Raw genomic sequence first — 12,551 nt, 5'->3', positions numbered from 1 at the left:
GTGAAATATATAGTGACACAGGGGACTCTGTATAAATTTCTTCTAGATTTTTTTTTTACCAAGTTGCGTATTTTGGCTGATTTTGTATAGTCATGTGAATATTAAAAATAGAATTCATTAAAAATTCTATCCAAGGGGTTTCCCTGTGGTTCAGTGGTTAAAACTCTGCACTCTCAATGTAGGGGACTCAAGTTTGATCCCTGGTCAAGGAACTAGATCTGGCATGCCACACTAAAGACCTAGTGCAGACAAATAAATAAATATTAAAATTTTTTTTCCAATAAAATGTCAATATTAAACCATAAATCAAAGTAGACAATTATAACATAATCCAACATGTTTTTAAAAGTCAGCTTATGAAATCATCTTTATGTAAGAATAGCACACCAGTTAGTCTCTTAGGGATCTTGTCCAACAGTTTTTTCCTGACAGAAAGCATTTGGAAGGCCATGCTAAAACCAAAGCCATCATGGGTGGGGCTATGGTTTGCTTTGAGTTTTTTTCAGTTCCTGACTCATTCAGATTTAGGAGAGGTGACAGACAGGCATTCCTCTTACCAGCGAACTGTTCTGATGTCAGGCAGAAGGATAGGGGTGTGCTCACAAATAGCACCTTTGCCCCAGGGTTATTAGGACTGATCTGAAGCTGAGCGGAGGCAAAGTTGTTTTTCAAAGAAGTAGGAATTGAACAGCCAGGAGGCCACTACAGGTGTGGCGTGTCCGATCCCTCTCTGTTCCATTGGGTCTCTGGGAGAGAGGCCACAATAGATGGAGATGCCTCACGAGAATCACTGGACACCATAACAAGGCATTTCAGTGGTAGGTGGGCCAAAAGGTGCCAGGCCATGTTGGCTGTTCATTCTAAGATGTGTAGCACAAAAGAGATGTACTTATTTCCACCTGGCTTTTTGGTGTTGATACTGTCAAGAAGAGGAAAGAAAACTTAGGAAGAAAAACACTGATACAAAGGAGAGATACAGGGGCTGTGGTGACTGAAGAGTAAAATGTTTTCTCTGTGAATATAGGTATATGATATGTCATTAAAGCATTCTGATTCTCTGGAGAATTTCTTCTCATCTGTTCTTAAAGATTAAATTGAAACCCTTTTTAATATCCATGCCCTATTCCAGTAGGTTTGGATTGTGGTGTAAGGAAATCTGGGTTTTTATAAAGGTCTTTGAATCTGATGAACATGTAATTTTAGGAGATATTGAGTAAGTTGAGTTCAGGCTCTAGAATCAGGTCGCCAGGGTTAGTTTATGGCTCCTTGCCTTTGGAAAATTAATCCCTCTAAGTTACAGTGCTTTTATCAGTAAAACGAGAATACAGTTAATACTTTATATAAATTAATTCTTATGTATTGTTGAGAGAATTCAATTATAACAAATGCCTATAAAATGCTAGCATTTGATGAGTGATCAATAACTATTATGTTATTATCACTGTTGTTATGGTGATGAATTGTACCAAATGCTTTAGAATGATGTCAATGTGCATTCAAAGTAGTATATCCAATTGCTATAAAAAAGATGTTTTAAGTGCCATGCAAATAGATCTTAACTCTCTGCTAATTCTCTAAATACTCCTAAAATGTGAGAAACAGAATCTATTTGTATGGCACCTAAAGCATTTTAGATACAAGGTCTCACTATAAATTGCTAATCTAAATATTTACATTGACCTAAGGCAAAAGGCAAACCCAAACCTCAGGTCTTCCTTGAAATGAACTGCATAAAAATAGACCCATCAGCAGAAACACTGTCTTCTATATTCATATACCTTATTATGCATTTCTGAGGGGCAGAATATATTTCTAAGTGTACAATGATTGTTAATTAAAAGCCATCTTGGAAAAACAAAAAACAAAAACATAGGCTCCTTGTTGACTCTTAGCCTACACCAGACCTATTGGAAAGAAAAGAGAATAACCTCACCCTGGGCAGAAGTGAAGCTTTGCCAAGGGTTAATTTTTAGATAAGAAGTAAATATGACAGTGTGGATGACAGTGATGAAAAATGGCAGAAAATTAAGTGGATGAAAGATAATTGGTAGAAAATATGAAGGCAACATGGGGAAAGTGCAAAGCAAATGGTGCCATGTTGTATCAAACTATTGGCGGGAGGAATGTGTGGCTACTTACGTATATCTTAACTTAGTAGAGCAAGAAGACCCCAAATGTCTTCATTGCTCTAACTCTGGTGATTGGCGTTCCAGCATTAGAGACCCTTCATCTTTCTTAAGGATTTCTTAGTGCTAAAAGTTTAACCTCCTCATCACCCAAACATCAGATTAAATATTAGAGCACTGTGTACAGCCAACCAATGACTGGGACTACACTTGAGAAGGACAAAAAGCTTGAGAATGTTGGGCACCAACATGGTCAAGGGAAGCCATCCGAAGAAGAATAATTAAGTAGAGCAGTTGGTAGCCCTCTTCATAATTTGGCTTGTCAGGAAAACGACCATGCATTGTTTTCAAGGTTCATATATATGTGCACAGTCATCAGTGAGCATGATTTTATCTTCCTCTGCCCTCTGTGATCCCTCCAGATGAATCTGGAGAGTGACAATGTTAAAGGTGTCACAGCTTTCCCAGATGCATAGAATGCAATAGTTCTAATACTAGGGCACCAACCGTCTCTGTTAAAAGACTGTATGAACCATTCATAATATGGCTCAGTGACAATCTTAAGTAGGCTGCCTGCCTATGTAACATGTTCACAGAGGGCACTGGAATCCTCAGTAGGAGCACAGACATGATCGGGGTACCTGACACTTATTGTCAAAAACTGCCAACATTCAGGAAACATTCACTGAACATCTGCAATATTCCAGAAGCTGGTGAAAGACTGACTTCATTCAAGTTTTATTAAAGCCATTAGCCTTCTTCTCTCGCCACTGTACCTCCTCTAGAACAAGATCATATCGGTGTGCATTGCTTCCTTTGTTTATCAGTCTCTCAGTCATGTCTGACTCTTTGTGACCCCATGGACTGCAGCATGCCAGGCTGCCCAGCCCATCACCAACTCCTGGAGCTTGCTCAAACTCATATCCATCAAGTCAATGATGCCATCCAACCATCTCATCTCCTGTTGTCCCCTTCTCCTCCTGCCTTCAGTCTTTCTGAGAATCAGGGTCTTTTCCAACGTGTCAGTTCTTCGCATCAGGAGGCCTAAGTATTGGAGCTTCAGCTTCAGTGTCAGTCCTTCCAGTGAATATTCAGGACTGGTTTCCTTTAGGATGAACTCGTTTGATCTCCTTGCAGTCCAAGGGACTCTCAAGGGTCTTCTCCAACAACACAGCTCAAAAGCATCAATTATTCAGTGCTCAGCTTTCTTTATAGTCCAACTCTCATATCCATACATGACTACTGGAAAAACTACAGCTTTGACTACATGGACATTTGTTGGCAAAGTAATGTCTCTGCTTTTTAATATGCTGTCTAGGGTTCATAGCTTTTCTTCCAAGGAGCAAGCCTCTTTTAATTTCATGACTGCAGACACTACCTGCAGTGATTTTGAAGCCCCTCAATATAAAGTGCCTCACTGTTTTCATTGTTTCCCCATCTATTTGCCATGAAGTGATGAGACTCTACGCCATGATCTTAAGTTTTTTGAATGTTGAATTTTAAGCCAACTTTTTCAGTCTCCTCCTTCACTTTTATCAAGAGGCTCTTTACTTCTTCACTTTCTGCCATAAGGGTGATGCCATCTGCATATGTGAAGTTATTTATATTTCTCCAGGAAATCTTGATTCCAGATTGTGCTTCCTCCAACCTGACATACCTACTGCATGATGTACTCTGCATAGAAGTTAAATAAGCAGGGTGACAATATACAGCCTTGATGTACTCCTTTCCCAGTTGGAACCAATCTGTTGTTCCATATCTGGTTCTAACTGTTGCTTCTTGACCTGCATACAGATTTCTCAGGAGGCAGGTAAGGTGGTCTGGTATTCCCATTTCTTGAAGAATTTTCCACAGTTTGTTGTGATCCATACAGTCAAAGGCTTTAGCAGAGTCAATGAAGCAGAAATAGATGTTTTTTTTCTGGAATTCTTTTCCTTTTTCTATGATCTAACAAATGTTGACAATTTGATCTCTGGTTCCTCTGCCTTTTCTAAATCCAGCTTGAACATCTGGAATTTCATGGTTCGTATACTGTTGAATCCTAGCTTGGAGAATTTTGAGCATTACTTCGCTAGTTTGTGAAATGAATGCAATTGTGTCGTAGTTCAAACATTCTTTGGCATTTTCTTTCTTTGGGATTGGAATGAAAACGGACCTTTTCCAGTCCTGTGACCACTGCTGAGATTTCCAAATTTGCTGACATGTTGAGTGCAGCACTTTCACAGCATCATCTTTTAGAATTTGAAAGAACTCAACTGGAATTCCATCACATCCACTAGCTTTGTTCGTAGTGATGCTTCCTAAGGCCCACTTGACTTCACACCCCAAGATGTCTGGCTCTAGGTGAGTGATCACACCATTGTGGTTATCTAGGTCATTAGGGTTTTTTTTTTTGTATAGTTCTTCCATGTACTTTTCACTCTTCTTAATATCTTCTGCTTCTGTTAGATCTATACCATTATTGTCTGTATTATGCCCATCTTTGCATGAAATGTTCACTTGGTATCTCTAATTTTCTTGAAGAGATCTCTTGTCTTTCGCATTCTATTGTTTTCCTCTATTTCTTTGCATTGTTCACCTAGGATGGTTTTCTTATCTCTCCTTGCTATTCTTTGGAACTCTGCATTCAGATGGATATATCTTTCCTTCTCGCCTTTGCCTTTCACTTCTCTTCTTTTCTCAGCTATTTGTGAGCCCTCTTCAGATAGCCATTTTGCCTTTTTGCATTTCTTTTTCTTGGGAATAGATTTGATCATTGCCTCCTGTACAATGTCATGAACCTCTGTTCATACTTCTTCAGATACTCTATCAGATCTGATCTCTTGAATCCATTTGTCACTTCTACTGTATAATCATAAGTGATTATGATTCGATTGTGCCTGAATGGCACAGTGGTTTTCCCTACTTTCTTCAACTGAAGTCTGAATTTGTCAATAAGGAGTTCATTATCTGAGCCATAGTCAGCTTCCAGTCTTGTTGCTGACTGTATAGAGCTTTTCCGTATTTGACTGCAAAGAATATAATCAATAGTGTCATCTCTTGTGTTGTTGGAAGAAGGTGTTTGCTATGACCAGTGCATTCTCTTGGCAAAACTCTGTCAGCCTTTGCCCTGCTTCATTTTGTACTCCAAGGACAAACTTGCCTGTTACTCCAGGTATCTCTTGACTTCTCACTTTTGCATTCCAGTCACCTATGATGGAAGGACATCTTTTTTTGGTGTTTACTTCTAGGTCTTGTAGGTCTTCGTAGAACTATTCAACTTCAGCTTCTTTGGCATTAGTGGTTGGGGCATAGACTTGGATTACTGTAATATTGAATGGTTTGTTTTGGAAATGAACCGAGATCATTCTGTTGTTTTTGAGGTTGCACTCAAGTACTGCATTTCAGACTCTTTTGTTAACTAAGATGACTACTCCTTTTCTTCTAAGAGATTCTTGCCCACAGGAGTAGATATAATGGTCATCTGAATTAAATTCACCCATTCCAGTCCATTTTAGTATACTGGTCTCTAAAATGTTGATGTTCACTCTTGCCATCTGTTTGACCACTTCCAGTTTGCCTTGATTCATGGACCTAACATTCCAGGTTCCTATGCAGTATTTCTCTTTACAGCATCAGACTTGACTTTCACCACTAGACACTTCCACAACTGGGCATTGTTTCTGCCCAGAAAGGCTCAGCCTCTTCTTTCTTTCTGGAGGTATTTCTCCACTTTTCTTCAGTAGTCTGTTGGGCACCTACAAACCTGGAGAGTTCATCTTTCCATGTCATATCTTTTTGCCTTTTCATACTGTTCATGGGGCTCTCAAGGCAAGAATACTGAAGTGGTTTGTGTTCTCTTCTCCAAAGGACTACATTTTGTCAGAACTCTCCACCATGACTCTAAGATTCCATAAATAGACATGATACTTCCAATATTACATCTCACTTTCTCTCTTTTTTCTCCAGAAAGTTGGAGCCCTGGGGAAAAAAAAAAAAAACTGCCTATAATCTTATTTCTTGTCCCCCTGCTTCATTATGTATAGTGCCCCTGACCCTTGAAATGCCCTTTCTGAAATGGAAAACTTATTTTTCCATTTAATGCAATCTCATATTTTATTATATTAATGGTCCTTCTGTTTCCTTAAGTTTACTGAGGCCAGAGGGGAGGATTTATTAGAGTTTGTCTAGAACAGACACTGGACTCAATAGACATGAATAGAGTGAAAGAATGACAAATGAGTCAGTGAAATGAGTCATGTAAAAAATGAGGGATTAATTTCTAAATCTATAAATACATAAATCTTGAATTCATCTTCTTTACCATGATTATTAGTAGATGACTGCATGTCTTGATGAAAATGTATAGTCTTAGATATACCCTGTAATAAAAGGGAAAAAATGATGAAGAAGTGAGACATTTTTGTTGTTCTGGAAATAACTTACAATAAAATACTGGATGTAATTGAAAGATATGTCTAGTTTTCAAGTTTTACTTAACTGACTTACCATGTGAACTAGCAAATATTATACAGCTTTGAGTCAATTTAATCAAGTCAATTAAAATCAATGAGTTTCATTTCCTTGTTCATATAATTCAATTACTGTACTACATCTCTGTTTCTTAATTTGATCTGATTATAAGAACCACTTGGAGAATATGATTTAATAGGTCTGAAGGAGGGGACAGGTGATTTTTCAATAGGCAGCTGTATGTAACTCTGGAACACTTGATTTCATGGAACTGTAAGAATCAAATATTGTATTATTAACTTCTCAGAAGCTATAAGCAGAAAATATGGGAATAAAATTCATCTCGTCACATAGTTATTGATAACCTGCTTCTTCAATTTACAGGCCTAGGCAATCTTGGGAGTTCAAAGTATTTTATTTAAGGGAAAAAAGCAGAACCTCTCCTCTGAAAAGGCTAACAATCTACAGGGTTAAAGATTTATCCACAAATAACTGTGGCTTAAGGCAAACTGCAACATACACTGTGATAAACTGATGAACATAAAAGAGGACAGAGAAGCAGTGGATGCTAACTGGGAGGACCACAGAGGAGGGAACATTTAAGCTAGGACTTTGAAAGTGGATAATATGATTTATTAGTTCAAGTAAAACTGAATTGCTGTCCCTCTATCCACTGGGTTTTTAAAAACATGCCTCAAATCTGTGGCTTAGTCACACTTCCTCCCATACAGCCCTAAGAAAACTGTTATAAATTCCTGTCCTTTACATTATTTTTCCTTCCAGTTTTATTGAGATATTGACATACAGCACTGTATAAGTTTAAGGTGTACAGCATAAAGATTTGACTTACACACATCATGAAATAATTAACACAGTGAGTTTCAGTTCAGTTCAGTTCAGTTCAGTCGCTCAGTTGTGTCCGACTCTTTGTGACACCATGAATCCCAGCACGCCAGGCCTCCCTGTCCATCACCAACTCCCAGAGCTCACTCAAACTCATGTCCATCGAGTCAGTGAGGCCATCCAGCCATCTCATCCTTGGTCGTCCCCTTCTCCTCCTGCCCTCAATCCCTCCCAGCATCAGAGTCTTTTCCAATGAGTCAACTCTTCGCATGAGGTGGCCAAAGTACTGGAGTTTCAGCTTTAGCATCATTCCCTCCAAAGAAATCCCAGGGCTGATCTCCTTCAGAATGGACTGGTTGGATCTCCTTGCAGTCCAAGGGACTCTCAAGAGTCTTCTCCAACACCACAGTTCAAAAGCATCAATTCTTCGGCTCTCAGCCTTCTTCACAGTCCAACTCTCACATCCATATATGACTACTGGAAAAACCGTAGTGAACATCATCTCATATAGATACAAAATTGAAGAAATACAAAAAAATTTTCTTTTGATGAGAACTCAGGATTTATTCTAGTCACAGCTTTCATAACATACAGCAGTTTAATTATATTTATCATGTTGTATATTACATCCCTAATGTTTATTTACCTTATTACTAGAAGCTTGTACTTTTTAGTCAAAAGGACCACCTTCAGCCAATTTACTCAGCTCCTATCCCACCACCCCTAGTAACCACAAATATGATCTTTTTCCTGTGAGTTTGTTTATTTGATTGTACTTGAAGTATAATTGACCTACAATGTTATTTTCCTGGTACACAACATAGTGATTCAGTCTTTCCATATACATTTTTATTGGCCATGCTGTTGGGATGTGCGATCTAAGTTCCCTGACCAGGGCTCAAACTCATGCCACCTGCAGTGAAAGCATGTATTCTTAACCACTGCGCCACCAAGGAAGTCCTTATTTCTATACTTTTAAAATTGATCACTATGATAAGTCTAGTTGCAATATCACCACACAAAGATATTATTTAGATGGTGGCTATACTCCCTTCTCTGTATATTTCATGTTTGTGACTCATATTTCTCTCTGCCCTTCAACCCTCTATACTCTGGCAACCACCTGTTTGTTCTCAGTATCCATTACTCTCTGTTCATTGGTTTTTAGATCCTACATATAAGTGATATAGCACAGTATTTGACTTTCTCTGACTTATTTCATTTTGCAAAATATCCTCTAGGTCCAGTGCACCTTACCAGTCAACGTACAAGAAACAGCAGAATCACTCTGATTAACTGTGTGAATGTGCATAGGTGTGTGTGTAATAAGGGACCGGAAGGCCTGATTCTGCCTCTTGTGCAAAGTAAACTTCAATTATACCTACTATATCCATTTAACACTGCTGTCCAGGCAATGTTCTCAAATCTATACTCATTGATACTTTTAATCTGCACATCCTTCCTATGTTGTGGGTTTGCTTCAGTCCAGTTTTACAAAGGAAAGAAGAGAGGCACAGAAGGATGATTGTCCTAGTCCAAGGATATCAGGTAGGTAAATGCGGTCTTTTAGCAGGAGCTTTAAACCATGGTACTGATCTTCTAGAAGTTATACTTTTAACTGGTCCACAATAATCTTTCTGCTTATAGAGTTAACAAACCCAACCAAAACTTTGCTAAACAGAAGATATCCTGCCTTTTAAAATAAATAATTTCTTACAAGCTGTATCCTAGCAATCTCTTTCATCTGGACCTTGTGCTTCTCCTTGTGCAACATCAGCTAGTACCAGGAATTACATTGATGATAGGTTCCAAGTTTACAAGGAGGAGGGCGACTTAGTGAAACTGGCAAAAATCATATTTTTAAGGTTCCTCCTTAAATACTGGTGCTATATATAGTCGGTCATTCTGTTCCAGTTGACTTAAGAGATACTTGTTGCTATTGTTCAGTCGCTCAGTTGTATCTGACTCTTTGTGAACCCATGGACAGCAGCACACCAGACTTCCCTTTCCTTTACTAAATCCCAGAGTTTGCTCAAACTCATGTCCATTGAGACGATGATGCCATTCAACCATCTCATCTTCTGTAACCCACTTCTCCTCCTGCCCTCAATCTTTCCCAGCATCAGAGTCTTTTTCAGTGAGTCAGCTCTTCACATCAGGTGGCCTAAGTATTGGAGCTTCAGGGGCAGCATCAATCCTTTCAATGAATATTCAGGGTTGATTTCCTTTAGGATTATCTGGTTCAATCGCCTTGCTGTCCAAGGTACTCTCAAGAGTCTTCTCCAACACCACAGTTCAAAAGCATCAGTTTTTGGTGCTCAGCCGTCTTTATGATCCAGTTCTCACATCCATACATGACTACTGGAAAAACTATGGCTTTAACTATATGGACCTTTGTCAGCAAAGTGATGTCTCTGTTCTTTAATATGCTGTCTAGGTTTGCCATAGCTTGAGTCAGGATCAAAGTAAGGAGGGCTCATGGGAAGTGGGAAAGTTCCCCACATGAGAGGAAAAGGTGAACATAGACCACATTCAATTCTGAAAATGTTTTTCTTTACTCAGGTTATCAAGGCTCTACTTCCCATCTTCAAAAGAATCTTTTTTTTTTTTTCATGAAACCTCATAAGATTGAGTGAAAATGTTGACTTCAAAATGTAAAATCATCATAACTGTTGTGTTGAAGCTGTGTGGGCCTCAAGGTGATGACTAAATTAGCTCTTTAAGAATTTTCATCAAATTGACTGACTTGTTATTGATAGCACATTCAATGTATCTGTATTCTTATTTGGTTAGTGTTAGTGGTTATAGTTTGCAACAGTAGGTACAGTGTGTAAACATTAGGTTATTAAGTAATCCATGAGATAATTAATGAAAATTATATATTTTGAGAACTTATGTATAATACTGAAGAGACCTCAACAGGAAAAAAGTTACAAAAAAATATTCAAAGGAGTCCTGGGAGCAAGGAAAATAGACAAGCTGTACAGCAACACATCATCAGATGGAACAGTGTTCTTACAGTTGTTTCCTGGGCAATAATGTTCATCCATGGAGAGAAACAATAAGACTATATCCACAGATTTTATTCTCCTGGGGCTCTGGCCTGAGTCCAGCCACCTTGTGATCCTTATCTACCTTATCCTTTTGGTCTACTGTATGGCTGTTATGAGCAATGTTGTTCTCATTCTCCTCATCTGGCTAGATTTGCATCTCCAATCCCCCATGTACTTTCTGCTCAGCCACCTCTCCCTCATTGACTTGGCCTTGATTTCAACTTCTGTCCCCAAAATGGTCACAAACTTCTTCTCAGGGGAAAGAGTCATATCACAGGTAGGTTGTGGAACCCAGATCTTCTTCAGCTTAACCCTGGGAATTGCTGAGTGCCTCCTGCTAACTCTCATGTCTTATGACCGCTACATTGCCATCTGTAACCCACTTCGTTACTCAGTCATTATCAGCCATGTCACCTGCAAAAAGATGGTCATTGTGTCCTGGACAGGGGGAGCAATAACTTCCTTGGTTCATACAGCCTATGCTATGCATTTTCCCATTTGTCACCCCCGAGAGATCCTGCATTTTTTGTGTGAGGTCATGGCCCTCTTGAAGCTCACTTGTGAGGACATTTCAGCCTATGTGAAGTCAGTGGTGGTCTCAAGCTTTCTGGTGGTCCTCATCCCTCTAAGTCTCATCCTGGCCTCCTACACCCTCATCTTTCTTGCTGTCCTCCACATGAACTCCTCTGAGGGCAGGAACAAGGCTCTGGCCACCTGCTCCTCCCACCTTTGTGTGGTCAGCCTCTACTTTGGCCCTGCCATATTGGTCTACATGAGACCAGGGTCTTCTAAGACTCCCAGATTAAATCAATCTCTTTTTATGTTTAATGCCATCCTTACCCCTATGCTTAACCCACTCATCTATAGTCTGAGAAACAAGGATGTTATACAAGCTTTGAAGAGTAGAGTCATCAATAGATTCCCCCTGAGGAAGATGAAAAGACATCTACATTGCTATACATGATTATAATCTTATGTTAGCATATTTATTTAAATTGCTTTCAGGAGCCTTTAAGACTTGAAAAATTCTGTTATAAATTATAGAATGTTAAAAGCATTTATTTCAATCCTTTTGTTGTGTGAAAATAAAACACAAAAGAATCTGTCCATGGTCTTAGAGCACCATCAAAGAGCCAGTTCTTCTGACACAAAATTCTGAAAACACACTTATTTTCTAAATAACACAGAGCATCATTTTTGCTCATGTATGCCCAAGTTATGAATGCACTCATCCACTTAAATATACCTGTGAAGAAGGCATGAGCTGCTCCTCAGAACGAAGCAGAACTTCTGATATATACTTTCAACAACTGTGATATTAAAATAGTCTGATCTTTCTTGAATGAAGAAAAGCAGCTTTTAGACTGCCAAAATATCATACACATTCAACCTAATGGCAGCATTTTGTTTCATGGGAAACAAAGGGTAAATCTGTCTTTTCTTTCTCTTGGCTCCAACAAAGGTTTCTTTTTCTTTGTGCTCCTCCTTCTGAGATCAGACCCATTGTCTAAGGCAAACACAGCACTAAATAAGACTACAAAATTCTGACAATCTGAGAAACTGGGATAAAATGATGGTGCCTTCTATCTAGCACTGCTAAGAGGACTAAACAAGTTATAGTGTGTAAATCAGAAAAGAAAGCAGGAGATGAGTGCTATGTTACAAATGTCTGTGCAACTGAAGGCCGGGCACTGAACTTAGCATTCAGTAGGGAAGTAAGAGAACTAGACTCTTTAAAGCCTTCCTCCTAGGTATGGCATATTGAACTTTATTTTAAAGATAATAAAGATTTACTATATTCACTTTAGGAGGAATGCAAAATGAGTGCTAAAATCAGCCCTAGTCAAAGCTGAGAGGAAAAAAATTAAAAACTTTCTCCTACAATGTAAATAAATTCATCTGTACCACTTCTCTATATTCCATATATATATGTATTAATATATGATATTTGTTTTTCTCTTTCTGACTTACTTCACTCTGTATGACAGACTCTAGGTCATTCCACATCACTAAAAATGACCCAATTTCATTCCCTTTTATGGCTGAGTAATATTCCATTGTGTATATGTAAAATAAA

General features: G+C 38.7%; 1 protein-coding gene across 1 annotated transcript; it reads left to right on the top strand.

The window, feature by feature from the left end:
- Positions 1 to 10,413: 10,413 nt before the first annotated feature.
- Positions 10,414 to 11,438, top strand: LOC101105411 (olfactory receptor 2AJ1-like). Its single transcript, XM_042251021.1, has one exon. The coding sequence runs from the start codon at positions 10,470 to 10,472 to the stop codon at positions 11,436 to 11,438; it is 969 nt and encodes a 322-aa protein (XP_042106955.1). The 5' UTR covers positions 10,414 to 10,469.
- The last annotated feature ends 1,113 nt before the right edge of the window (positions 11,439 to 12,551 follow it).

Source organism: Ovis aries, chromosome 5 (genome assembly GCF_016772045.2).
Source record: "Ovis aries strain OAR_USU_Benz2616 breed Rambouillet chromosome 5, ARS-UI_Ramb_v3.0, whole genome shotgun sequence".
Taxonomy (NCBI): Eukaryota; Metazoa; Chordata; class Mammalia; order Artiodactyla; family Bovidae; genus Ovis; species Ovis aries.
This window is presented reverse-complemented; position numbering and strand designations above follow the sequence as displayed.